General features: G+C 38.5%; 1 protein-coding gene across 2 annotated transcripts in view; it reads right to left on the reverse strand.

Annotated features, from left to right (window-relative positions):
- The window catches only part of DENND5B (DENN domain containing 5B), a 156805-nt gene that overhangs the window by 95793 nt on the left and 33235 nt on the right, over window positions 1-27777 (reverse strand). The window contains exons 2-3 of one of the 2 annotated variants that reach the window (XM_031443841.2): window positions 5618-5683; window positions 2418-2527 (exon numbers count right to left, since the gene is read on the reverse strand). In XM_031443841.2, coding sequence (XP_031299701.2) covers window positions 2418-2527; window positions 5618-5683 — 176 coding nt within the window. The remainder of the gene's footprint in view (window positions 1-2417; window positions 2528-5617; window positions 5684-27777) is intronic. The other variant, XM_031443842.2, reaches the window with a different exon arrangement.

Here is a 27777-nt window from a genome sequence, read left to right on the forward strand (position 1 = left end):
AGCTCCATGTGCAATGCTTTGTTGATTTTAAGAGGAAAGGTATGGATCTGAAGCAACTTTGTCAAATGTTGACATGTGTTAGTTCTGGGTGGTAAGTTTATGATTGTTGTTCTGTTCTGTTTTATGATACTTCCATTTTTTTCCCCACAAAAATTTCTGAATCCACAACCAAAAGAGATGTAAAAGTAATTAATTCAGAAACAATTTCTAATGTCACATATCTATGTTCTAATACATGTGCATTGCGCTCATACACAAGAATTTTTTTTATTTAACAAATTGCATTGCTTTGGGGTACTTCATTTGTGTGAAATTAATGAACCTTATTCAAAGTTCCACTTTGTTAGAGGAATGACTGACATTACAGAAGGTGGTAACTTACTGGAATAGGGTTTTTCTAAAGGCAAGGACAAAGCCTTATACCTTTAGGTGGGAATAAATTATAGCTTCATACAAATGCACTTACTAATAAATCAAAGAGGAAATTAAGGGCAGTAAATCTATGACCCAAATGCAGACTAGTTTAACGGGATGCTTTTCAGAGATTTTCAAGGAGTACTAAGCAAAGCTGTTTAGATTTGCAGCAATAAATAAAATGCTGTATGGTGCTTAAGCGTCAAAACACAAGCCTGCGTGTTTATTCCTCGGAGGGAAACTTTCTGCTCGTACAAAATAACTCACAGACAACAGGTAAAGAAAATATCAAAGACAGATCAAGGAAGCTTTAAGTATGAATGTTATGCAGAAAGAGGCAAAAGCTATCACAGATAGCTTACTATTAATCCATCCAAATGATTAAAAGAGATAAAATATATCAAATATGGCATTTTGTTCCAAATGACTATGGATTCATATTGTAGTAAGAATCTAGTTTTGCACACCATTCTGATTCCTCACAGGACAATTTATACTTTGAAATATCTTACTAATTAAATAAGATTAAGTTTTATAATCTATTTACATTCTTCTCCATTTTCCCATTGCTTCATTTAGATCCTCTTCTCTTTAATATCTTTCCATAAATTTGCTGGCATAAGCAGCTGATAAATTATTTTTTGTCACTGCTATGTGCTGACTATTTTAGTCAGAAGCTTGCTGGCGGCTCCTCCAACTCTCACCAACGTACCTGACGGCTGTGTTCTACTTCGTATCCAAAGTACGAGGCTGGGCCCCACAGGGCTAACTTCCCGGAAAACGGCATCTCTGATTATTTGGGGTATATTGTTGCACATTGGGTAACAGTTTAGAAAAAATAACTACACTGTGCTCTGCAAAGAATCAAAGTCTAAGAGCCAAGTGCCTTAGGCATCCGCTCTCACAGGAAGTACCATGATACTCCCCCCTTGGAGCATGCCCAGACTGCAGCGGGTTTGCTGTGATACAGAACATCACACAGGGTCTAATGTGACTTGTATCATTCCGGCACAGGCCAAAACCAGATTATATAGTCTTCTTGGGGAAGGCAGCATGCACTTGGGAAAAAAGCTAGAGAGTAAACATGATCCATATTTAACCTCTGGGACTTCCTGTACAACTCTGGGCAAGTACCTTCACCTCTGTAAAACGTGGGTAAGAATTCTCACTGGGCACACGTAAGCATGGATGTGAAAGTAACATACAGGAAGTATCCAGCAGGCGTCTACTGCGTATTAATTTTCTTCCCTTAGTATCACACCATAATGGGGCCTTGTGGCTCTACCTTTAAAACACTCAAAAAGAGCCTCACGTACCAGTGTCTCAGTCCACCTTTAATCCTTTCTGTGCCTGCCATGCCTGACCTCTGACCTGCTCACTTTGAGGCCCCCTCATTTTTGTAATCACAGAGTACATGGAGGTACAAAATATTATTCAGGCTTCTAAGCATGATCCTTCCTAAATGACCTGATCTACTGTCATTTCTAAGAACCTCTAAAGGGACTTACAATCACCACTGGTAACTCATTACATTTCAAATTCCTTATAAACAAATTCCTACTAATGTCTAAATGATGCACTGAAGGTCCTTTCTCACCTCTGTGAGCATGATAAAGCACAGCCCCATCATACAACAGGCCTTGAAACATGAAACCTGTAACCATGCTCCTTCCACCAGGCTCCTCCTCTCCAGGCAAACAAAATAACATCACTGTTTATCAAAGGATCTGTGTACTAATTAGCACAAATTCACCACACAGCTTAATAGCAGGGAAAGAAAATGGGCTTTGAGGGTCTGTCGTGTACACTTATGAGCTCTGGGTACCACAAGCAAGTTGCTTAGCCTCTCTGAGCTTCACTTTCTGCATCTGTAAAATGAGGATAATATTACCTTATAAAAATGTTTAAAGAGTTAAATGAAATAATGTAGAAGTTCAAAATATAGTCACTACTGTCACTGTAAAATAAAACGTAGGCTGAAGAGGAAAAGAGTAAACACATACCATGTTTACTGCATCTTGATCAAAAGGGTTCCATTCTATATTCTGAGGGTAGTGGGCCAGAACTTTGGATTTGAATGTTCTTCTCAAAGGACTCTGGTCAAAATTTTCACCTACAACAGATAATTAATAATTAGTTAATATCTAGAACGTTCTCAAAAGCACGTCATAGTTTTATTTTTATTTTGTAGACAAACTGATTGATAATGTTGAAACCTGATTCCATTTCTATCTCTAACAGTCTGAGCTATTATATTTCAGTGGACAACCGGACAGGAACTGTTAATAAGAGATACGCATTTAAAATTTCAGAATCTGAACTTTAAAATCCTGGCTAGACAAATGATACTAAAAATCAAGGTGTGCTAAACCAATCCGTGCTGTAACCTAATTACTGTCCTCATTTCAGTATGCGGTGATTAAAAAAATCTATTTAAAAACATTTAATTCACTAAAGAAACATCCTGAATTCAGCTAACTGTACTTCTTGAGATCCCCAAATTTTGTACATGGATAGTAGACCCAATGCTGCAGTGCCCAAAGGAGGCAACTTTGCTTGAATTCCCACAACAATCTCTGTTAAACGTGACTGCAGCTCCATGCTTTTACAAATAATAGAATTAACGGAACCAGAGACATCATTATCGAGTTGCCTTGTTTAGTAGACAGAACACATTAAACACACTAACCTCTGAAAAGAAACAAGCTATTCTAAGTCAAATTCGTCCCCCACCTGTTAAAATTCTGGAAAGGTAAAAGTAGGCTTTTTTTTCTGATGATTATATGTAAGAAAATCCAGTAATAACTGTCAATTCAGTTCCTTATCTCCTTGACTAAATTAACTCCCATGAGATCTGTTACCCCCAAATGCCTTACTTTCATAAAATATTTTATTGTGGCTGGATCTTAAATTCTCAGTGTCAAAAGGCTGAGATTGAGAAATTAGAAAGATCTTAGGAGTACAAGATCTTGTGGTAGCTCACAGCGAAAAAAAAAATGTGACAATACATGTATGTTCATGTATAACTGAAAAACTGTGCTCTACCCTGGAATTTGATACAACATTGTAAAATGACTATAACTCAATAAAAAATGTTAAATAAAAAGAAGAAGATCTTAGGAGCAATATCATTCTCTCTGCTGTTTTTTCTACTTTTTAAATTCTAATCAAGTGCAAAACACGAGCTGCTGTATTAAGAGATAAATGCCACTTACTGGTATTTGTGCAAGTGAAAATATCATAGAGCAACTCATGAGTCACACTTTGACATCTAGTTAACTCAGTTCCCATCTCTGGGAAAAATACAAAGGATGGGTACTAAAACACCTTTCAGTGCAAAATTTAACAGATCACAGAAGAAGGGAAAAGTCACAATGCAAAATCTTGCTGGAGACTGCAATATAAAATACACAGGAGCTTTTCTGAATGAAAGCACGTAATTTAAATAGATTTGCTGCAGCAGCTAACCTATTACTTCTAATTTAAGTCCTTGGCCAATGATCATTTTCCTTTGGATTCCCCTTACTTCTTCAGGAAAGCACTTCATCCCTTTATCTTTCTACCCCATACTCTCATCTTCTAAGAATCAGATCGAGTACAGAGCTTCCACTTCTAGAAGAGAAACTGTCAAAGGCACCCCCCTCTAAGGAAAGCCTATCAATTTCTGCACCATGCTTCTAGGGCATATGAACATATGAACATTGAAAAGTCAATGGAAAATGTGAAACAATCCATGGGTCACTGTATCTGATGAAAGGAGTCCGAGTTCAGCATGGTAGATTTCAGGAAAGGTAAATGGTATCTTTAAGTTGATACTAGATTCTCATGCAATACTAAGAATTTTTAGATTATTCATTTCTTCGTTAAAAAAAAATAGGTTACTTCTCACTTCACTTTAAGTCAAAGGAAAAAGCAAAACAGACATTCTCTCCTGGTTCTAAGGTTTATGCTGCATACTGTGCTAGTGACACAGCAGCAGGATATCCTCAGATTACACCCAGCCATCAAGACACTCCTCTTCGCCCACCCTCGGATACCAAAAATGGTTACTCTATCATTCATAAATGTAAGTGAAACGTGAAATACTGCAGGGGCAGAAGAAATAGCACATGACGCAGGATATAACTCCCTGCAACACTTACCTTTTAGTGAATTCCTGCCTGCGTTTGCTTAAAATAGTAACGTTATCTTCATTCATATATCAAGTTATTAATGGGACAGAAGGTAAGTCAGGAAAGTCATGACAGTGCCATTTTCAACACAATGGTTCTGTTAACTACAGAACACCGCACCCTCCTGAGGCACAACGAATCAACCAGGAGAGAGAGAAGGGAAACCACCTCCACAGAGAAAGGATTTCACAAAGACAAAAACCCACGAAACAGAAATATAAATCTAACAAAAGAAAAACAGAGCCACCACCATCATCATCACCACCACCGCCACCGCCACCACCACTTATTAGGCTGCTTTAAAAGGGGGGAAGATCATTGCTATATACACAGCTGTCTTGGCAAATATTATTTTGAAGAAAATTTAGAGAAGAACTAAGTAGAAATTCTGATAACACTGTTAAGGATTTAGCAGTGAGTGGATGCAGCTACTTCTACCAGTACCAGTCAAAAAAGAGAATCTTGGAGATGCCTTTCGGAGATGTGAGACAGGGGAACAACCTAATCTTTGCATTTTGAACTCACATTTTATAAACCTCTAACTTGTAATTTACTGCTGGGACTTAGCAAGAAAACTGAATCAGCCTAAGAATATGGATTCCCAGGAAATGGAAATTATATAATATCCTTTACTTAACTTAAAATCTGCCTTTTAAACATTATCCTGAAATAAACAAGGATTATGAGTTTGTGCAAATATTAATATTTCCCATGACAACTACATGTAGACTTAATTCCAAATAATATTGCCAAGTAACCTCCTACTAAACTGAAGCTACAATTAAGCCTTTTCTCCCAAGAAAATAGGACATATCTGCCAAGAGAGCTTAAAGACTAATGAATAATTTTTTTCAAGGCTTTGATGTAAATGAGGTCTTTACAAAAATTAAGATGCAAATGACAGAACAGAAATATAATACCTATTTTTTTTTTTTTTGCCTAAAAAAACTGAATAAAGAAACAATTGTGATAGGCTTGGGGTGAATTAAAATAATAATTTCTAACACCTCAAATTTTGTTTTTATTTTTACCTGAAGTCGTATTTGCAGCATCTTGGCTCTTGCCATGACGATCTGCTTCTAGCCATTGGTACAAAACTACATAATGTAACAGAAACAAAAAAAGCTTTATGAACAAAGAAACACAAACAAACATAAAAGCAAAAATGACTTTGAAGAATGGAAAACGAGAATAAAAAAACTTAAACAAAAGCAATCGAACGTGAGACAATATCAACGGAACATAGCTTAACACCAATAGTATGTAGCTTAAAAGCTATTAGTAATAAGAAAGCAAAGAGATAAGGAACTGTATTTTAATGTAATAAGTGAAGAGCTATTTAAACATTTTTTAACAGTTATTCATATGGGAAAAAGCAAACATTCTTTTTTTAATGCTAATTTGAAGAGAAACATCAGGAGAAAGCTAATGCTTCTGTTTAGTCAGATGTAAAAAAGTATGACGGTAGGACTAAAAGACCAACTATGAAAATTGCACCCCAACCTCTGCACGCCTATCAGAATGTCTGAGGTTGACAAAACTGACTATACCAATGCTGACGAGTGCGCAAAGAGACAGAACTCTCATAAGCTGCTGGTGGTAATGCAAAGCGGTACAGCCACCTGGGACTCACTCCTGAAGTCCTAAGTGGTCATTTCTCTAGCTCAGTGAGTGGTGTGACTATCCACCCAGTGGCTCAAGCCGGACAGCTAGGGTCATCTTTGACTCTTATTACCCACAGCCAATAAACCTACCCAGTTCTCTCCATCCCCACTGTCACTGCTCTAGTCCAATCCAATGCCATCTCCCACCTGAACTATTATAAATGTCATCACTGTTCTGCCTCCAGGCTTACCCCTCACCAACTCCATGATGCAGCCAAAAAATCTTTCTAAATACAAATCTGGTATTACTACTCTTCAAAACCCTCCAACAGAGCTTCATTATCCTAAGGTTAAATCTCGAATTCCTTAATAAAGCTTCAAAATTTTCACAATCTTGACTGCTTATATCTTAACTCTTTCTGCAGGATTTTCCATATCCTTTGTATTCTGTACTCCAGCCACGCAGAAATTACTAATTGTTCACCGTTATGTACTGTGCTCTCAAATTAACCAACTTTTATACTTGCTGTCTGCCACAAAGTTTTCTTTCAGCATACACACACACACACACACACACACACACACATATATATATATATATATATACACACACACATAAAAACTTAAAATAAATAATTAATTAATTTTAAAAAGAAGTGCACAGTTGGGAAAGAAGGATCTCTAACCACACAAGCTGCAGTCTGATAGCCTTAATCTCATTAATGGTTGTATTCAGACAGTTCATTTCCCATAGAAACAATGTTATAAGGTGGTAAAGTCTCCCCATCTCCCAGCTCTAAACTAGCAGGGGTAAAATACCTAATGACCCAGGACAGGGATCTGGGACAGTCAGAGCGGGGAGAGGATCGGGAGCTCTCAAATTCTCAGTTGATGCAGGACTAGGGGGCAAAACACACAGCCTGGGAGTCAGAGGAGACGTCACTGTGCCTTTCTGTCTCATACTGGCTTCTCTGTATTTGCCTTTTCTTTCCTCTTCCTGTATCTCTCCTTCTGACCCTCAGCTAATTACTCTGCCCCTGTGGGGGGAAGGAGGGGGTCCTTCTCTCAACTTGGCCTTGAGACTGGGGTGAGAAGCCTGGGTTCCCAGGAGAGGATCTCTGGGCTGGCTCTGCACGAAAGGAAGGGGAAAGGACCCGATAAACTGTGGCTCTGGAAGTCAGAGACCTCTTGGGTTCAGGGCTCTCATGACATAGTTCATCTCACTTCCTCATCCAGGCTGCAGGTCCGTCTACCAGAGATGGCTCTGCAAAATTTTTAGAAAATAACTTCTTCGGAAATGAGTAATTCATAACATGCTAGACTTGAATAGTCTTTAAAAGACTATACAGCCCATCTATGCCCTTCATCACTTAGAGTAAGCGAATCTTTTGAGTGACTTTTAGTCAGCTTTTAGTACAGTATACCACCTTACCTGTTCAAACTAAAAATCACCTGAATTCCACACTCACTGCATCCTACTCAACTAGCATAGCCAGTTTTCAATTTTTTCTCTTCTCTTTTTTACCCATTTTGCTTCACGCTGTGCTAATTTAACCTCATCTTGGCAAACAAGAAAACGGTCCGCACTTGGCAGACTCCAGCCGCAGCAACTGCAGCTGGCCTGTGTGCAAACCAATTCTGTTCACTCTTCATCCTGGCAGGGAGCTCTGCCCTAGAATTGTTTGGGGACTAATCAGCATTAAACCTGTGTCAGAAGGGTTGCTGAGCGGCCCTGGAGCGAGGCCGCGGTAACAAGGCTGCTCAGGGAAGGGATTAGAACAAGCGCAGCAGCTGTGTACAAATCTACGCGAGGAGCTCTGCTTCTGACAGATAAACCAGGGCTCAGCCTCCTTCTGTGCCTTGGCACTTCTGTCGAGTTGACTTGGAAAGAGGATATGGAGAGAAGAGAGATGCACCAAATCCAGTGTAGTTCTTCCTTTCTGGGATGATCGGTGCTCGGTGACTAGCCAGAAAATCTTGCTTCAGATGGTAGCAAATGGGAAAGAAACAGTAAATGCATCCTTTGCCAGTCTCTGTGGCTGAAAGCACTGCATGGCTGTCCTCTGGGTACCTAGTGAGTTAGATGGCATGGTTCTCCACAGGATGAGCCGAGAAAAAAGAAACAGGAGACGTGCCTGAGATCCAGAATAGATATAAACCAACTCCAACTTAGTCTAAAACCTTTAAGAATTCCTCAACATCAAATGATCAAATATTGGAGTATTATTTTTTTCTACTCATGCGCTGGATTCAGTCTACACCTCTCAGTGTATCACATTCATTTTGTACTAGAATATGAATGAGAATGAAGTATACTCAATCTTTCAACCCTTTAAGCTAGATAAACACTGCTTAATAACTTCACAAGTACCCACCAAAGAAGGCTGCTAGGCTTCCGAACATACCACCAGATCTGTGGGGTTGGTACAGAAGCCAAAAAGGGGCAGACCATTTTTGTCTGATCACAGATAATTTTTGAACATATGGTTGCTTTTTCTGTGTCTGCTCACATAATTCTCATTAAATGACTAGGAAATAAGTAACTGCAACAGATGCGCATGTAAAGACTGAGGGTTTTTTTTATAACAGCTTTACTGAGATATATTTCATATACCCTCACATTCACCCTTTTAAAGTATACAATTCCATGGTTTGGGGTTTATTCATTGACTTGTACAACCATCACCATTATCTAATTCTACAACATTCCATCACTTCAAAAAGAAACTCTGTACCCACCAGTAGACAGTGTTTTTGATACAACAGTCATCCCTGTTTGCTAGGAGTGTCTGTTACCTGTGAGGACATTTCTTGGCCTTTGTCAATTGGAACATGGCAAAAAAAAAAAAAATTCTAGAGTGTTCAGACAACACCTAAAAAGTCTCAAAAAATGTTTTTCAAATAAACTTCTTCTCTAGACCAGTCTCATCCATGCACCAGCTTTGGTACTTCATTGCAGAAATAATTTATTTGCAGAAGAGTGAATAAATGTTATCCAACTATGGATTTCAAAATGCATTCTGACCTCATCTGCAAAAGCCAGCTTCCTGCAGATACTCTGCGTTGAAAGTCTTATTAATAAAAATAAAATTAATTTATTAATAAAAATACAGTCTTACAGAACTTATCAACCTTATTTCCTAAATATATGAAAACAATTTTACATTATCACAGTTTACAGACACCTACTATGAATTAAAATCAACTACTTTCTAATCAAACAGCTAGCATAAGTTAGGCAAGCAACTGAACTGAAATAAATTCAGTCAGCAATGAAAAAAGTAAAAATATAACGCGAGCCACATATGTAATTTAAAATTTTCTAGTAGCCAGTCTTAAAATAGTAAAAAAAAAAAAAAACAGGAAAAAAGTTAATTGTGATGATATATTTTATTTAACCCAATGTATTCAAAATATTGCTTCAACTTTTAATCAATTCACATTTTACTGAGATACCAAGTCTTTGAGATCTGCTGTGTATTTGCACCTGCAGCACATAGCATTTTGGAACAGTCAACTTTCAAATGCTCAGTAGCCAGTGTGGCCAAGTGGCTCCCGTACTCAGCAGCACAGCATTCCATTACTGAAGTTGGTCTCTCTTTCAATTCATCATAAGGGTTGCCTTAGTTTAGGTATCAGGGTCTCTTGCCCAGAGCACTGGGAGACTCCTAACTGGCCTCCTTGTCAATCTGGCCTCTACACTGTTGCCAAAATGATCTCAATAGTCTAACGTGCTAGTCTGATCATTACAATCCTCTGCTCAAAATCCTTCAGCGGCCCTTTAAGGCTGAATAAAGATCCAAATTCCTTAGCTTATACTGCGAACTTCTATCTGGCCCCTGACACCTCTCCAGCCCTACTTGTGACTCTTCCTCTTCTGTCCCACGTTAGCTACGGTAAAGTACCTGCCATCTCATTCTTACCCCATTTCTGCCTTTCCAAATACTTCCACTCGACACGAGACATCCTCCCCTCAACCTCTGCCAACTTAGAAATCTGCTCCCAGTTCAGTGACACGTTCGCAGGGGACGGCTCCCCACTTCCCGCCAGGGAACATCAGATGCACCCCTCTCAGCTCCCTTCCTCTGCATCCATCATGCTGTGCATTTGGAGTCAAATCTTATGAGAGTCTGGCTCTACTGTGATCATTAAAGCTGAAATCAGGGTCAAATTACTTCCAAAAACTTATTAAGATATCATGGCCTTATTGGGAACTGAAATTTGTTGTACTCAGCAGCCCTAAATGTACTTTCCTCAGGGAGTTAGGCAGGTCTCCATTTCATAGATGAAGGAAATATCAAGTAAGTTATGACCGGTATTAAATTTTAATTAGTAAGGTTACAAACATTATTCCTGGTCTGCCCAATAATCCCCAGCACTGCTTTTCCAACATATTCTTAAAAAAAAATCGCTGGGACACCACCACCTAAGGAGGTTCTCTCCCTTTAACCCTCTTGCTGTATTCCAGCCTACGCCAGTCTCATCATTAAGATGGCTGTTGGAATGATCAGTTCTTCTGGCCAAAGTATTTCTCTTTCCTCACGGATAGGTCTCCTGCTTCCCCCATCCCTCCACCCCTTTTTAGGTCAAGGTGGGTGACAGTTAATTCTTGAGACTATTGTAGGTATGTAAGGGAGACTATAGCAAAATTTTTACAACATCTTTAGATCTCTAATGACTTACTACATCTGTTCAGTTCATACCTGATCCCAGTAAAGCAACAACGACAAAAATAACTAAATACCTTTCCACTTTGGAAGGGGTGGGGGAGCAGGGCCGGTAAGTAGCCTACAATTTCAAGTCTACTGCAGAGGCCTCAGCCCTCAGGACAACCTGTGTGCCGTCATTCTGCAGGCATAGAAAGGCACCAGGAGAGGTTAGCGCAGGCCCACAGTCCCTGCTCCCAGGGGAAGAGCTGCTCTCAGACATGGAACGGGTCTGTGAAGCCCCCAAGCCCTGGGATGAGGGGACCAATGTGGCAGTTCCCTGAGACCGCTCGCCATCTCCAGGAGGGGGAGGGCAAGGTAAAACTGACCTAGTCTTGCACTTCTGGAGGACCTGGGGGGCTGGCAGGAGGCGAGGAGAATGCTCGGGCCACGCTGCTGCTGACCGGACACTGGCACTGCAGTGGGAATGCAGTGGCCCCAGCGCATCTCTTAATCCACTCCACCAAAGAAGCGTTCTTTGTGAGCTAATATTTGGACAGCTTATGTAGTGCGTTTTGCCATAATTTTATTTTCTTCATTTCCCTGAAAATAAACCATTCCTTTAAAAAGTACATGAGGAGACATGTAACATTGTGAATATACTAAATGCCACTAAATCGTACACTTTAAGATGGCCAATGGTTAACTTTATGCCATGGGAATTTTATCTCAATTTCTGAAAACGAAAAAGTATATAACAAGAAAAATACTGCAGGATTACCACAGCCATCCTACCTCCCTTCACTGTGTGCACAGGACACACTTGGCCCTGTCATTTTCTCTGGGGTTAGATCTTGAACCCTAAGACTGATGTGAGGGGCTCCAAGACAAGAGATTATAAGGTCAGAATACTTGGCTCCCAGGATGTGATTAGACTCATTCTGTTCATCAGTGAAGTGACATCATAACATCCTTTCTAGCATATTAAAGGAAACGAATCCCAATTAACAACTGTAACAGCTCAGCAAACCTCCCGTTGTCTTTTAAGTGAAAACTACTGAGCCTTTTTTTTTAATCATCTCCAATTTTGAGTTGTGTCTTAGAAATACTGGTAGCAGAATGTATGCAGTGAGGGATAAACAAACACACGGAATAAAAAAAGAACTAGAAAGATACTGAAAAATAAATATAGGAATAACTTACAAATTATATATTTAATGAAATCATCTTTTATTAGGAAATTCTAAACATCTCCACTGTAATAAAATGTCACCAAAAAGATGGCCACCAAAAATTCTCCCCTTCCCTGTATGTGTGCACGCTGCCTCTTCCACCTTCCCCATCTTGAATCTGGGCGGGTCCTGTGAGCGTGACTGAAGTGCCACTGTGCCAGTTCTGGGCCCAGTCCTAAAGTGTCCTGACAGCTCCCGCTTTTTCTCTCTTAGAATCTAGCCATCACACAAAGAAACTTGGGCTAAACTACTGAATAAAAATGAGAACTGACATGCAGAAATGGGAGAGGCCCACCTGGCCACTAGCCATTACAGCCACCCAAGTCACATGAGAGAAGCCATGCTGGACATCCACCCAGATCAATGACCCCATGTGAAACAGAGACCTGCCTAGCTGACCAAGGGTGTCATAAATAACAAATCAGTGGTAGAATAGTTTGTCACACAGCAATAGATAACAGAAAATCCCACATACTCCCTAACTAATTTTCTTCTAGAACCCTAGGTTTAGAAATGGAATTGAATTTTTGCCAATAATAAAATGACTTTGATCCCCAAAGGATCTCGAAACCTTTAAACTGAATATTTTTCTAATTTTCAAAACCAGAAGTCCTTATATCTGACAAAGGATTGGTCACCAGTATATGTAAGAATTCTTATAATCAATAATTTAAAAAGACAGATGAAGACAAATACCACACGATATCACTTACATGTGGAATCTAAAGTATGATACAAATGAACTTACTTACAAAACAGAAAGACTCACAGACATAGACAACAAACTTACGGTTATCAAAGGGGAAAGGAGGGGAGAGATAAACTAGGAATTTGGAATTAGCAGATACAAGCTACTATATATAAAATACTTAAACAACAGGGTCTTACTGTATAGCACAGGGAACTATATTCAACATCTTGTGATGGCCTATAATGAGAAAGTGTGTGTGTGTGTATATATATATATGCATATATTTGTACAACGGAATGATTTTGCTGTACACCAGGAGCTAACAACACTGTAAATCAACTATACTTCAATTAAAAAATGATGATGATGATAGGAAAGCTTTGAAGCATCAGCTTTAAAATCACAATCAGGACAATAATATATCATCCCTACTAACTTTGTTTTAGACATGACACAACACACTGAAAAAAGTTTGAGGTATATAAAGTATAATAGTAATAAAAGACAAACAACCCATTTTTAAAGAATGAACAAAACATCCGAACAAGGGAATAACTATGATACATACAAAAAGCCAATAAGCAAATGAAAAAATGCTCAGCATCTTTAGTCACCAGGTAAGAGACACATTAAAACCACAATGAGACACCACCTCACACCCACTAGAATGATCAAAATTTAAAAGCTTTACAATGCCAATACCAAGTGTCGATGAGGATCTTGACCAACTGGAACTCATGCCTTGTTAGTGGGAGTATAAAATGGTAAAGAAACCTCTTTAGAAAACTGTTGGGGAGTTTTATACCTAGCCCACACACTGACAGTTCTACTCCTAAGAAAGCATATATCCACAAAATTATTTGTACAAGAATGTCAGCTTTACTCACAACAGCAAAAAACTGGAAACAACTCAAATGTCCACCAACAAGCAAAAGGATATACAAACTGTCGTATACACACATTCAATGGAAAACAACTCAGTAATAAAAAGCAATAAACCACGATGCACACAGCAACATGGATAAATCTCAGTGACACTTCGTTGAGTGAAAGAAACCCAACAAAAGATTCCATGTGATGTTCAAGAACTAATCTAAGGTTCTGTCAGTTGGAACCACCATCTTCCAGTAAATCGTAAACATGACCAATACAAAGGGCAACAGCAGAGGTACCCGCTACATGTTCTCCAGGCCTTTTAGAAAACATAGACTTGTTCCTTTGGCCACATACATGTGAATATATGTGAATCTTTCACATACATGTGAAAAGTATTATTGTCGACATCAAGGGAATGGGTACAGTTCAAAAAGGAATACCCCACAACTGCCTTTACAGCAAAACTGGAAGAAGTCCATCTGAAGAAAGCAGAGGAAGTAAGTTTTTTGGAAGTTAGGCAAAAAGGAAAATTATTTTTATAGCTATGTATCATAAGTTTGGAATAAATGAATAGAGCATCATTAATTAAGCCCTGTGGACGTTAAGAATAAATTACTATTTTTTTATTTTTGGAGGAGGAGGTAATTAGGTTTATTTATTTTTAGAGAAGGTACTAGGGATCAAACCCAGGACCTTGTGCACGCTAAGCATGTGCTCTACCACTTGAGCTACACCCTCCCCTACATAAGAATAAATTAACAATATAATTTAATAACTTTCATATTTGGACCCAAATATTCTTGGTTTATTAACTTTCTGTAGAACAAGAAAAAATTCCTCAAATGTGTGACTGGTTTTTTGAAGACTCAAGGGATTTTCCAAACTTTTAAATTTCTTTTTAATTTTTATTTATTTATTTATTATTTTTATTTTTTTTACATTTTTTGATTGAGTAATAGTCATTTTACAATGTTGTATCACATTCCAGTGTAGAGCACAATTTTTCAGTTATACATGAACATATATATATTCATTGTCACATTTTTTTCGCTATGAGCTACCACAAGATCTTGTATATATTTCCATGTGCTATACAGTATAATCTTGTTTATCTATTCTGCATTTTAAAATCCCAGTCTGTCCCTTCCCACCTCCCACCCTCTTTGCAACCACAAGTTTGTATTCTATGTCTATGAGTCTGTTTCTGTTTTGTATTTATGTTTTGTTTTTTTGTTTTTTGTTCTTTTAGATTCCACATATGAGCGATCTCCTATGGTATTTTTCTTTCTCTTTCTGGCTTACTTCACTTAGAATGACATTCTCCAGGAACATCCATGTTGCTGCAAATGGTGTTATGTTGTCAGTTTTTATGGCTGAATAGTATTCCATTGTATAAATATACCACAGCTTCTTTATTCAGTCATCTGTCAATGGACATTTAGGCTGTTTCCATGTCTTGGCTATTGTAAACAGTGCTGCTATGAACATTGGGGTGCAGGTGTCATTTTGAAGTAGGGTTCCTTCTGGATATAAGCCCAGGAGCAGGATTCCTGGGTCAAATGGTAAGTCTATTCCTAATCTTTTGAGGAATCTCCATACTGTTTTCTGTAATGGCTTTCCTTGCTTCCCTCTCCCACTCTTTCTTTTCTTAGGTTTATTTTTGATGGGGGGAGGTAATTAGGTTTATTTATTTATTTATACTTTTTGAGGGAGGTATAGTGGGGATTGAACCCAGGACCTCACAGCATGAGGGGCACACGCTCTGCCACTGAGCTATACCCTCCCCTCCCCTTAATGATTTAGTTGTCTTCATTTACAGTTTTGTGTTTATTCTTTTTGTAATTCACGACAGTTATCTCCTTTCCAGTTACGAGTTTCTCATTTTTGTAGCATCCTGCTTCTTTTCTACTTAGAGTAGACCTGTCAATATTCCTTTTAGCATGGGTTTAGTGTTGCTAAACTCTAAGTTTTTGCTTGTCTGTGAAATTCTTTATCTCTTCTTCTGTTCTAAAGGATAGCCTTGCTGGGTAGAGTATCCTAGGCTGCATCTTTTTTTTCTTTCAGGACTTTGAATATATCTTGCCACTCCCTTCTGGCCTGTAAAGTTTGTATAGAGAAATCAGCTGAGAGCCTTATGGCGGCTCCCTTGTAACTCATTCTTTGTTTTTCTCTTGCTGCCTTTAGGATCATTTCTTTATCCTTGACTCTGGCCATCTTGATTATGCTATGTCTTGGTGTGGGTCTGTTTGGGTTCATCCTTTTTGGGACCCTCTGAGCCTCCTATACTTGGATATCCGTCCGATTCCTTTAGGTTTAGGAAGTTTTCAGTCATGATTTCTTCAAAGACCTTTTCAATCCCCTTTGTTCTTTCGTCCCCTTCTGGAACCCCTATTGTGCGTAGATTGGCACACTTTATATTATCCCATAGGTCCCTTATATTGTTTTCATTGTTTTTTATTTGTTTTTCTCTCAGCTGTTCTGATTGGGTGCTTTCTGTTGTCCTGTCTTCTAGGTCACTTATTCGTTCCTCTGCATTTTCTATCCTGCTTTGTACAGCCTTTAGGTCAGCTCTCATCTCAGCAAATGAGTTTACTAATTCTACTTGGTTCTTCTTTATAGCTTCTATTTCATTTTTGACATATTTTATATCTCTAAACACTATTTCTTTTAGTTCCTTCAGTACTTTGACTACTCCTTTTTTGAAATCTTGATCTAGTAGGCCATCAATGTCTTTTTCCTTGATCGTGCTTTCAGGGGATTTCTCTTGATCTTTTAATTGGGAGTGGTTCCTCTGCTTCTTCATATTGCTCATATCTCTCTGGCACTGTGGCTTAAGGAGTATCAGTTATTTAGTTCTCCCAGAGACAGTGCGCTCTTAGTGATTTTATCGAGAGGTCTTTGTGTCTTCGCACTGTTTCGTGAACTCAGCTTGCTGTTTCCAGAGGCCCTCTGTTGGTGCCCTCGTCTGTGCTGCTCCCAGCAGCTGTCGGCTAGCAGATCACCCCCCCTCCCAACACTGGGTCAGGTGCTGAGCTCTTACCCAGTGGATGGGCGGGTCACTCCCCCTCCTGATGCCGCAGTCAGATGCTGCACTCAGGGGAGGCAGGTGGGCGTATTGAGCCCCCTCCCAGCACCGTGCTCAGGTGCTGCGTTCCTGCCAGTAAGGCGGGTTGCTGCCCGACCTCTCCCGGCGCCAGTCGCTCCGCTGCTCTGTGCAGCTGCCCACTCCGTCTCAGGTCGGCACTCCAAAGGCGAGCTTGGGGAAGACCACGGAACAGCCCCACCCCTGCTCTGTGCCAAATCTCAGCTCGTTTGTCTTGGTGGCGCAAGTTCTCTGAGGTACTGGGGTAGAAAGATCCTATCTGCCTCTAGCTGTAAACAAGTCTCAGTCCTGCCTAGGAGGTTGCGGAGCCCCTGATGCGGATTCGACCCCCGGCCGGGCACTGTGCACAAGAGAATATGGCGGCTGTGGCTGCTCCCCACCTCTCTTCTTGCGAGAAGTGCCAGTAACGGTGCCGTGGGTCTGAGGAGACAAAGGCTATGGCACCCCTCCCCCCAGGGCACACCAGCTGTGTTGCTTTGTTTTTTTTGCAATTTATGGAGGACCAAGGTTGTTCTGCTCCGTATCCCCTCCCAGCCATGGCGCGCAGCCCCCTACAGTCCCCCAGGGCTGTCTCAGTGCAGCCGCCCCAGTCCTCTGCCCGGCTCAGGCTGCCTGCCCCGGCCCCAACTGCTGGCTCGCGTCTCGGGTTGGGTGTCACGGGGACCCTTTGTGCCTGTTTAACTCAGTTCTGTCAGTCAAGGGGTGCTCGGGGCAGACCTGAGCCTCTCCGTTGGAGAAGGAAGACCCAGCAAACGAGCACCAGTCCTCCTTTGCCGCTCCCTCCCCGTGGGATCGGTCCGCACTGTTTTGCTTTCTCTTCTTTCTTTTTTCCTACCAGATTTTTGGCGTCTTTGTCTTTCGAAGAGGGCAATGTTCTGTTGGAGTTTGGCAGGTGCTCTGGTTGGCTGAGTGGGTCCGCAGATGTGAGTTTTGATGTATTTGTGGGAGAAGGGGAGCTACAAGCGTCCTTCTACTCTGCCATCTTGTTTCTCTCCTGGATTTTCCAAACTCTTAACAAATATTTATTGGATAGTTTATATGAAGAAGATACTCTGCTAAGTGTTAACAGTGCTATGAGGCTGCAAAAATGAAAAAAAAAATCCACATTTCGATCTGGGTAGATGGCTATCACTACCACTTCAGATTCTTCATTTGACATAAAATGTACTGTCTTTCTCCTGCCAAACTAGTTCTCCCTCACAGAAATTTGTATTTCCATTCATTGCTTTACTATTTTCTAAAATATGCAAGTTCAAAAGAAAAAAAAATCCAGACTTCTGTAGTACTATCTCAGAGAACTTACTCATTTAATATGCAGATTCATCACATATTATATGGAGAAGCGCACTGACTACTGCACCCATCAAATTAACAAACGTTATGGTATCACCAGCAATCTGATGCCAGATTAATTCACACAACCATCTGTAACACTAATAAAGCAGACAACTGGGACTATTCAAAATCTGATTTTCAGATGCCAATCCATCACGATTTCTGGATGACATGAATACCACTAAAAATTCTTTTTACTGTAATAAGACACAGTAAAAACTTAAAAATTAAATGGGGAAACAAGTCATTTGTTTCTCCTTAAGACCATAAGACCTATTTAACTTAGAAGACAAATGACTGATAAAGGAAATTAATGCCATAGAAGATTGAAACAAGATCACAGGGCCTGTATTAGGTCCAGATAAACCAATCTCACATTTCACACAAAATTTATTTTTTTACATCCCTGAAGTAAGTTGTTAAACTTCTGTTCCAGTGATCACATGAAGTAATACATTCTTTTTTTTTTTAAGTCCTGATACTTAGAAAAAAGTTTTTAAGATGCAATCTGCTTTCCTATACCTTACACTCTCTAATCCTAGCTCAGGTCTGTAGATCTACTGAGGTCCATATTTTCTGCTGCATGATCAAGCCTCAAATTTTAAGAACTGGTTGATATATTCAGTAATTTCTCTTCTAAGGAAGCACACCCTATTCATCTTACCATCCCTCAAAAAACAATAAAGAAACATCACCAATCTATTCTCTATTCCCTGGATTCGGTAATTTAAAAAATTTTAAAAGGCACTGAATACCTGTGGTTTGCCAGGCATTAATATCCTATGTTGTAGGTACCAGAGAAACAGAGTGAAATAGACATGGTCTCAGTCTCACTGAATTAACATTTTGAGGAACGTGCTCAAGTTAGTCAATACGTATCTTAAAATCTATCACCCTAGTTCAAAACAATATGAACAAAGTGGACCTATTCTGAACACTACATACAACTAATGCAACCTAGGAGTCACACAACTTTTTTTTTTTTTTTGACAGCCTTGTCATATTATTGGTTATACTGAGCTTGCAGTCAATTTTTTTTAAAGTGAATATATAATTACATGTCAAGAATATACTAGGAACTGTAAATATAACAAGAGGGTATACCCTTGCCCTCAATGACTATGAAATCCCATAAAACGAACAAGTAGATGACTCTAGAGCAGTGAATGAAGTTTATAAAAGGTCTCTACAGAGTGCTTGAAGACAGCACTGAAGAGCACTTAACTTGGGGCATATGGAAGCAGCCATCTTAACCAATTCTCCTTAATCAGTTACCTCAACTGAACTAACACTGTTTCTCCTGTAAAGCACAATGGTGATGTTCACAGCAACCAAAAACGCTCATGGCCAGTAGCACGTCTGCCTTCTGTACCTGAATGTGCTTGCCACAGCCATTCCCAATCTGTTTTCTGCAGTTGTGCATGATACTGAACTCAAAATTTAATTATTAAGTAAACCTGGAAGTATGACTGTGAAAAGACTGGTAATTCCTATGAAAATGAAGCTGAATATGTACATAGGTAAGTTACTAAAATATAACAAAGCTGTCTAATTAGGTAAAGAAATACTGGTCTAGAGTGTAAAATCATTAAAATCTAGTAGGATTTCACATTCAGATTTCTTTGAAATGGTTTTGAATTCTCACTCTACTGTAAAGAAATAGAAATTAAAAATCATAGATGATTCATTACATGTGGGGTTTATGTAAGAAACAGCACAAAAAATTATAGTCAGCAGATCCTTATTCAAAAGAAGGCCTTTGGTCCTACAACAAAACATTTATGAAATACACATATGTATGTTTTAAGAGAAAATATTTAAGATATTCATGTAATTTTCCTTTATATTTCAACAGACTTTCTGATTAATTGGTATCAACTACAGCTGAAAAAAATTTCAACTGCAACAGTCCCAAAAAGAGAAACAAGGAAGCCGACAGGAATTTCAGGATGCTGCTGCATAAGGGATGATTAAAGATGAAAACTTAGGTCTGAAAAGGTGAAAGCTGAAAGGGGCTGTGACCCAAGCCAACAAAATCAGCACCAGCATGAACACAGCAGACCTGGATTTGTTTACCGAGCCTAGAAATGCTGGATAAAGGCAGTCTCTAACAGGCAGTTTTTTATTGATTACAAAAATCACCCCTGCTAGAAAGTAAACTCCATGAAAAGCAAGGACCTTGCCTGTTTTTGCTCAGTGATGCACCCCCTCTCACTAACTGAGGCCTGGAATGACTGGACTGAAGTAGGCTCTCAATAATTTATTTAAGGTTGGATGAGTCAATCAAATGAGCTAGCCACAACACTCTCTGACATTTACAAAAGAAGGAATATCCTTGAAATTCGAGCAATGTAAGCTTAAGACAAGCAGAGGACAGTGTGACCTGACTCATCAGAAAATAAACTTAGAGACCCAAGCATCTCTGAATTTTCCAGTCCTCTCTCACTCTCTTCCTCTAGAGACCCTACTCTCTGGTTTTACTGATTTCTCAGCCCTTTGTCCCTATTTTCTTAGGCTGAAATGCTCCCTTCCCTTCTCCTTTCTTCATCTATTAAAATTATATACCTCAAAAGAAGATCTACAAATGGCCAATAAGCATATGAAAAGATACTCAGCATCATTCGTCATTAGGAAAATGCAAATCGAAACCTCAACGAGATGCTACTTCACACTCAGTAGGATTAGGCTAAAGTAAAAAAAAAATTAAAAACCAGGAACACATGTTGGCTAGGATGTGGAGAAACTGGAATCCTCATACACTGCTGGTGGGAATGTAAAATGGTACAGCTGCCTTAGAAAATAGTCTGACAGCTCCTCAACCCAGCAATTCCATCCCCAATCTCATCAACCCAAGATTACTGAAAATATACGTCCACATGATATTCACAGCAGCATTATTCATAGTAGCCAGAAAGGAGACACAGCCAAATATCCATTAACTGATGAACAGAAAAAAAAAAAATACAGCATTTCCAGTACAATGGAATAATATTTGGCAATATAAAGGAATGAAGTATTGATATGTACTATAACATGATAAACTTTGAAAATATTATGCTAGAAGTCAGATATATATTGTATAATTTCATTTATATGAAATGTCCAAATAGGCAAATCCATAGAGATAGAAAGTAGATTTGCAGTTGCCAGGAGCTGAGAGGAGGGGAAAACAGGGAGTCAACACAGATACGGGGTTTCTTTTTAGGATCATGAAAATGTTCTAAAGCTGATTTGTGCTTACAGCTTCATAACTCTGTGAATATACTAAAAAGCCACTGAATTGTTTGCTTTAAATAGTATGTTTGGTATATGTAGGCTATGTGAATTACATCTCAATTAAGCTGTTTTTAAAAATCTAAGCGTGTTTTAATTAAGGGCAAGTTCAAATATGACCCTCCCCTATTTCTTCCTTACCCAGCAAAAATAATTTCCTCTACACTGTCAAACCAGTTATTATTATTAGTTATATATTACCTATATTAGAACTCAAGCTTCTGAATGGTAAAAAATTTATTTTTTGCACTCATTTTCCCAAGACTTAACGCAGTGCATTACACAGAATAGATATTCAATATACCTTTACTGTACAACAGAATTAATTACCCTCAAAGAGTGACGCAGGCAGATTATATGAAAGAAGTTAAATATATTGAGTCAAATTTACCTATTAAAAAGTTACAAATGGTTAAGTGCCATTCTAGGATTCACCTCTTAAAATGATAACATGGATGGGGTGGGAAGTTTTGATGGCAGAAGAGAATGCACTAAACACACACATATATATATATATACTCTGCATCGAACACAGAAAATACTGTCAAATCGCACAATCCTCTTGCCTTGAGTTCAACGATGCCCTGTGGCTACATATTCTGGTGCTCCTGAGTTTTACTATCTTTCTATCCCTCAAAATAGCCACTTGTTCAAATGATGCATAAGTTGCAGTGTTTTACGGTAATTTGTACAGGTAGTATTCCTGGGAAAGAGTACAGTCTTTTCTAATCAGTCTCTCCATAGATTAGAGCGCACTAAAGAGACATACCAAATGCAATGCGTGCTTCCTGGAGTGGCCAGAGGAACAGAAAGAGGAGAGTAGTGGAAAAAATCAGTGAAATACAAGTAGAGTTTAGTTAGTAGCATTATCCTAATGTTAATTTCTTAAGTTTTAATAAATGTACCATGTTATGCGGGATGTTAACAACTGGAAAGCTGGGTGAAGGGTGTACAGAAACCCTGCACTGCCTCAGAAACTCTTCTGCAAGTCGGAAGTTATTTCAAAATAAGGTGTTTTGTTATTGTTTTTTTAGGCAGACTCTCTATTGTGGAGTAAAGTGAAGTTACAAACATTGACCTAAAGCTCTTTCATGTTTATTCAACAAGTATTATGTACCTGCTAGGAACATAAGATCACAGGATGAATCTGTGAGCAAAACACACAGATTTCTGCCTTGTGGTGCTTGTAGGCCGGAATCCAGACAGCAGTATGACTGGGCTGAAAGCAAGCTGCGGCAGGACCGCACTCCCTCTGGGGGCCCGAGAGGAAAATCTGCTCCTTGCTTCTGGTGGCCGCTGCCATGCCCCGGCTTATTGGCTGTTATCACTGCAATATCTGCTTCTGTCTTCACATCGTGTGCGTGTGTGTGTGTGTGTCTGTCTGTCTTTACATCGTGTGTGTGTGTGTGTGTGTTTGAAATCTCTCTCTGCTTCCCTCTTATAGGGACACATGTGAAAGTGTCCACAATCCAGGATAATCTCTCCCTCTCAAAATCCTGAATTTAATCAAATCTGCAAAAAGACTTTTTCCAAATAAGGTAACATTTAGGTTCCAGGAATTAGGATCTGATATTTTAGAGGGCTATTATTCAGCCTACTACAGAAGGGAAAGGCATAAAAGACATTTCTTAGACATTAGATGATACTGAATTAACATTAATTTTCTTAGGTGTGATATTAGGATTGCAGTTACAGGATTATATCTTTGTTCTCAGGGGTTATATGTTGAAAGAATCATATGAACTGATGAACTGTCATAATACATGTAACTTACTTTCAAATTGTATAGCAAAAACATAATTTGAAAGTATATGTTTTTGCTATATATATATATGGAGAGAAAGAGAGAACACGTATCAGATAATATGCAAATGTAGCAAAATGTTACCAACAAGTGAATCCAGCAGGAAGGATTAATGGGTGTTTATTGTACTATTCTTTCAAATTTTCTGTAGATTTGATATTTTTCAAAATAAGAATTTGCAGGGAAAACAATTTTAAGTATACATTAGACTGGGCAAAGGAAGAAGCAAAAGACTGCAGAAACTGTAATCCAGGCAAGAGATGACAGTATCTCTAACCAAGGCGGCAGCAGTGGAGTTAGTGAAATGTGGTTCAATTCTGGATATATTTTGAAGACTGAGGCAACAGTTACTGATGGACTAAACAGAGTGTGGAGTATGAGAGAAAGAGGAATCAAGAATGACTCCAGGGCTTTTGAGAGATGGTTTGACTTATCATTAACTGAGAAGGGGAAAATTACATTTTAGGGGAAATAACAGAATTCTAGTTTTGGACATATTGATTTTGAGATGCTAATTCAAAATGGGGACATTAAAAAGGCAGCTAAGTCTGGATTTCAGGATGAAAGTCTGAGCTAGAGACACAAATTAAACATTTAATCAATTTAATCAATAGAGTGCTAATATAGCATCATATTAAAGTCACGATACTGGACTAGATCACCAAGGGAGAAGGTTGTGACAGCACCTATAAAACCACTAAGCGGTACACACCAGGGCAGAAAAGAACTAAAGAAAATTTTATAGCCTCAGTCATCCTAAGGTTCGACGGAGCTATTAGCATTTCTTTAAGGAAACCAGATCCACTGAAGGAAGCCCAGATTACTTAAATGTCTTGGAATATTTTCTGGTTCCCCCAAAATTTACAATATATACTGCTATATAGCATTCCAAGTCCTACTAAAAAAAAAAATTAAAAACCATCACTTAAGAAAATATCTTTTAAAAATGTCCCATACAAAATTATGTCAACTTTTATTTAGAATCTCTTACACTACATTTTAAAAAGTAAAACAAAGTGTGTGTGCATATACACATATATAGTGTATAAGACAAGCAAGCTGTGTCTGCCTTATCAGCAGTCATTGCTTTGAATTCTGCACCCTCCAAAAACCCAGTTAGCACCACTGCTCCTCCTCAATTTTATTACTGATTCCAAGCAGAGGGTCTAGAACTTCTGTGTTATGCAAATAAACACTATAAAATTGTACTTCAATTTTAATGAAATTGAATACAATGAAATGAGACACTAACTAAATGGAAACAGACTAGTAATACAGCTAAGAAGGAGCAACAGTTTTTAATTTTAAAACAATATATGGGTAAGTTTCAGAATATCTGTGTAAAGTCTCACATTGTATACAACATTTTGAACATACAAACCTTTTTCTAGAAAGAAGGTTCAAACATTTTATTACATTTTCAATGAGGTCCATGATCTCAATATAGTTTAAGACTTTCAGGTTTGAAAATTAACACTGCTAAAGATCTGGAAATCAAAATAAACCACAAATTGAATGTGTCAGAATTGAAAAATTACTGAATTTTGAAAACAGAATACACACCTTTAAAAGCAATTACTTTGATAAAGGAAATGTGTCAGGTTCAAATCCTATTCAGACGTGATGAAATTTCGTTAAAAGAACAAGTACATTTACTTCTGAAAACTTTAAACCTTATAGGAACATAAGCCTGGGACCTGAAATTTAAGTTGCTACTCTCAGTTACCAGTGAGGGTATTAACTAATTCCCCGTGCTCCTAATAATCAGCCAAGATTCACCTCCCATTTTAATCCAGGCATCTAAAAAAGGCTTTTAAATTAGAGAAATAGGTAAAACCGAGGAAGGTCCTCCGTAAAATGGGTAAACCATGAAAGTGAAGGAGAGGCAGAAACAGGTTTAATCATTATTTTCAACTTGGTTCAGCTTATTCAGTGTTCAAAGACATCCACACTTTCTTGTTAAAAAGCACCTACTACTTTTAATATTAAACGTAGAAGTCGACTTGAAGTCTCTTCAGTTCTTTTCACAATACCTAACATTTACACTCTATGAGGTAAGAACTGATCTTAGCACTTTATTTGTATTAGCTCACTTAATCCATGTATGTATATACGTATTTTTTGTTTTGCTTTGTCCTTTTGCTGAGACTTGAACTCCCTGGACTGACAAGAACTACCAGTATCACATCCTAATTATCCTGAGTTAGAAGTGTGACTTCCCTCACAAGTCTCCAAAGTCCTGAATCCTGGCATCGGAGCTGTCACTGGTCTGGACTACATTCTTTCGGGGATGAATGTAAGAATCTCAGTCAGTTCAAAACTCAAATATCAAATGGACCCTGCAACTGCCTAGATCTCTCCAACAGTATATGACTTCCTGTCTCCATTTCACTCACCATAACAGACAACCTAGACCTAGCCTAAAAACAAATCAACACAGAAAGATCCTTCTAGACTCCCCATTGGGGGCCACGAAGGTCTTCAGCCAGACCTGACACAGTTACTTTACTCAGGTTGTATGTATAAAAAACTATGTAATAATGAAAAGTGCATATTTTACAATGTTCAGTGAAAAAACAAGATAAAAGGATGTTTTATGTAGGAGAAAAACTATACAAAATCACATTAAAACCAGAAAGGAAATATAGTGAAATGCTGACAATGGTTGTGGCTGGCGTTTATACTTCTAAAATCTTTTATTTTTGTTTTACAGTTTTTGTTAATAGCTTAGCATTAATTTGTGCTTTTAAAATATTTACTCTCAAATTATAAATTATATATATGACCTACATAGTAACAAACCTAGATAAGTTAGCTTTATATTAGAGTTAATTTGTTTATCCCATATCAAAACGTTACTTCCTAAACAGGGTATCATTCTAAAACCACTTTCTGATCGTTTCCCCAAATAATTACGAAAACAAAGCTCTCTTATATTCTTTCTTCATTTCATTTTCAACTCCTCCCTAAAAAATACACACTTTGTGGAAATCAAGTTTTTATTGCTCAGAGTATAAAACCATTCTAGATTTAAAAGCAACATTACAATCCCACATCTTAAAAGCCCCTGGAATAGGGGAAAACATTTATTGAATGTGTACTTCCTGTATACTAATTTAAGTATCTTTCATCCTATTAAAAATGTCAATATTTGATTGACACATTCAACAACAGCAACCAAAATCTATTTTGAGTTTACAGTTTGCAATGTGAATTTCCAAAAATATCACACTAACACATTCAAGTTTAGTTGGCAGAGACACATTTGCAATGTTTAACAGAAACAAACAGCCTGAGACTCGCACACAGAGAATGGCAGCTCTGAGCTTCTCTTTCCAGCAAACGTGCTTCATTAGCCACTGTGCCTCTTTCCTTCAGAGGTTGCTCTCAGGTCACTGCCACGCTGCTCCCCATCAAACCAGTCAGCACTGAGGAACCAGCGCCTGAAGCTATACGTACGTACACATATATAACGTCAGTCTGACCCTGGCAAACTCATTTATTTTTGTGCTTTACTTTTCTTTCTTTTTTCTTTTTAACATTTTTTATTGATTTATAATCATTTTACAATTTTGTGTCAAATTCCAGTGTAGAGCACAATTTTTCAGTTATACATGAACATATATATATTGTCACATTTTTTTCTCTGTGAGCTACCATAAGATCTTGTATATATTTCCCTGTGCTATACAGTATAATTTTGTTTATCTATTCTACAATTTTGAAATCCCCGTCTATCTCTTCCCACCCCCCGCCCCCTTGGCAACCACAAGTTTGTATTCTATGTCTGTGAGTCTATTTCTGTTTTGTATTTATGCTTTGTGTTTGTTTTTTTTAGATTCCACATATGAGCGATCTCACATGGTATTTTTCTTTCTCTTTCTGGCTTACTTCACTTAGAATGACATTCTCCAGGAGCATCCATGTTGCTGCAAATGGCGTTATGTTGTCGGTTTTTATGGCTGAGTAGTATTCCATTGTAGAAATATACCACATCTTCTTTACCCAGTCATCTGTTGATGGACATTTAGGCTGTCTCCATGTCTTGGCTATTGTAAATAATGCTGCTATGAACATTGGGGTGCAGGTGTCATCCTGAAGTAGGGTTCCTTCTGGATATATGCCCAGGAGCGGGATTCCTGGGTCATATGGTAAGTCTATTCCTAGTCTTTTGAGGAATCTCCATACTGTTTTCCACAGTGGCTGCACCAAATTGCATTCCCACCAGCAGTGAAGGAGGGTTCCCTTTTCCCCACAGCCTCTCCAGCATTTGTCATTTGTGGATTTTTGAATGATGGCTATTCTGACTGGTGTGAGGTGATACCTCATTGTAGTTTTGATTTGCATTTCTCTGATAATTAGTGATATTGAGCATTTTTTCATGTGCCTATTGATCATTTGTATGTCTTCCTTGGAGAATTGCTTGTTTAGGTCTTCTGTCCATTTTTGGATTGGGCTGTTTATTTTTTTCTTATTAAGTTGTATTAGCTGCTCATATACTCTGGAGATCAAGCCTTTGTCGGTTTCATTTGCAAAACTTTTCTCCCATTCGGTAGGTTGTCGTTTTGTTTTACTTATGGTTTCCTTTGCTGTGCAGAAGCTTGTGAGTTTCATTAGGTCCCATTTG

Source organism: Camelus dromedarius, chromosome 25, assembly GCF_036321535.1.
Source record: "Camelus dromedarius isolate mCamDro1 chromosome 25, mCamDro1.pat, whole genome shotgun sequence".
In the NCBI taxonomy this organism is placed as follows: Eukaryota; Metazoa; Chordata; class Mammalia; order Artiodactyla; family Camelidae; genus Camelus; species Camelus dromedarius.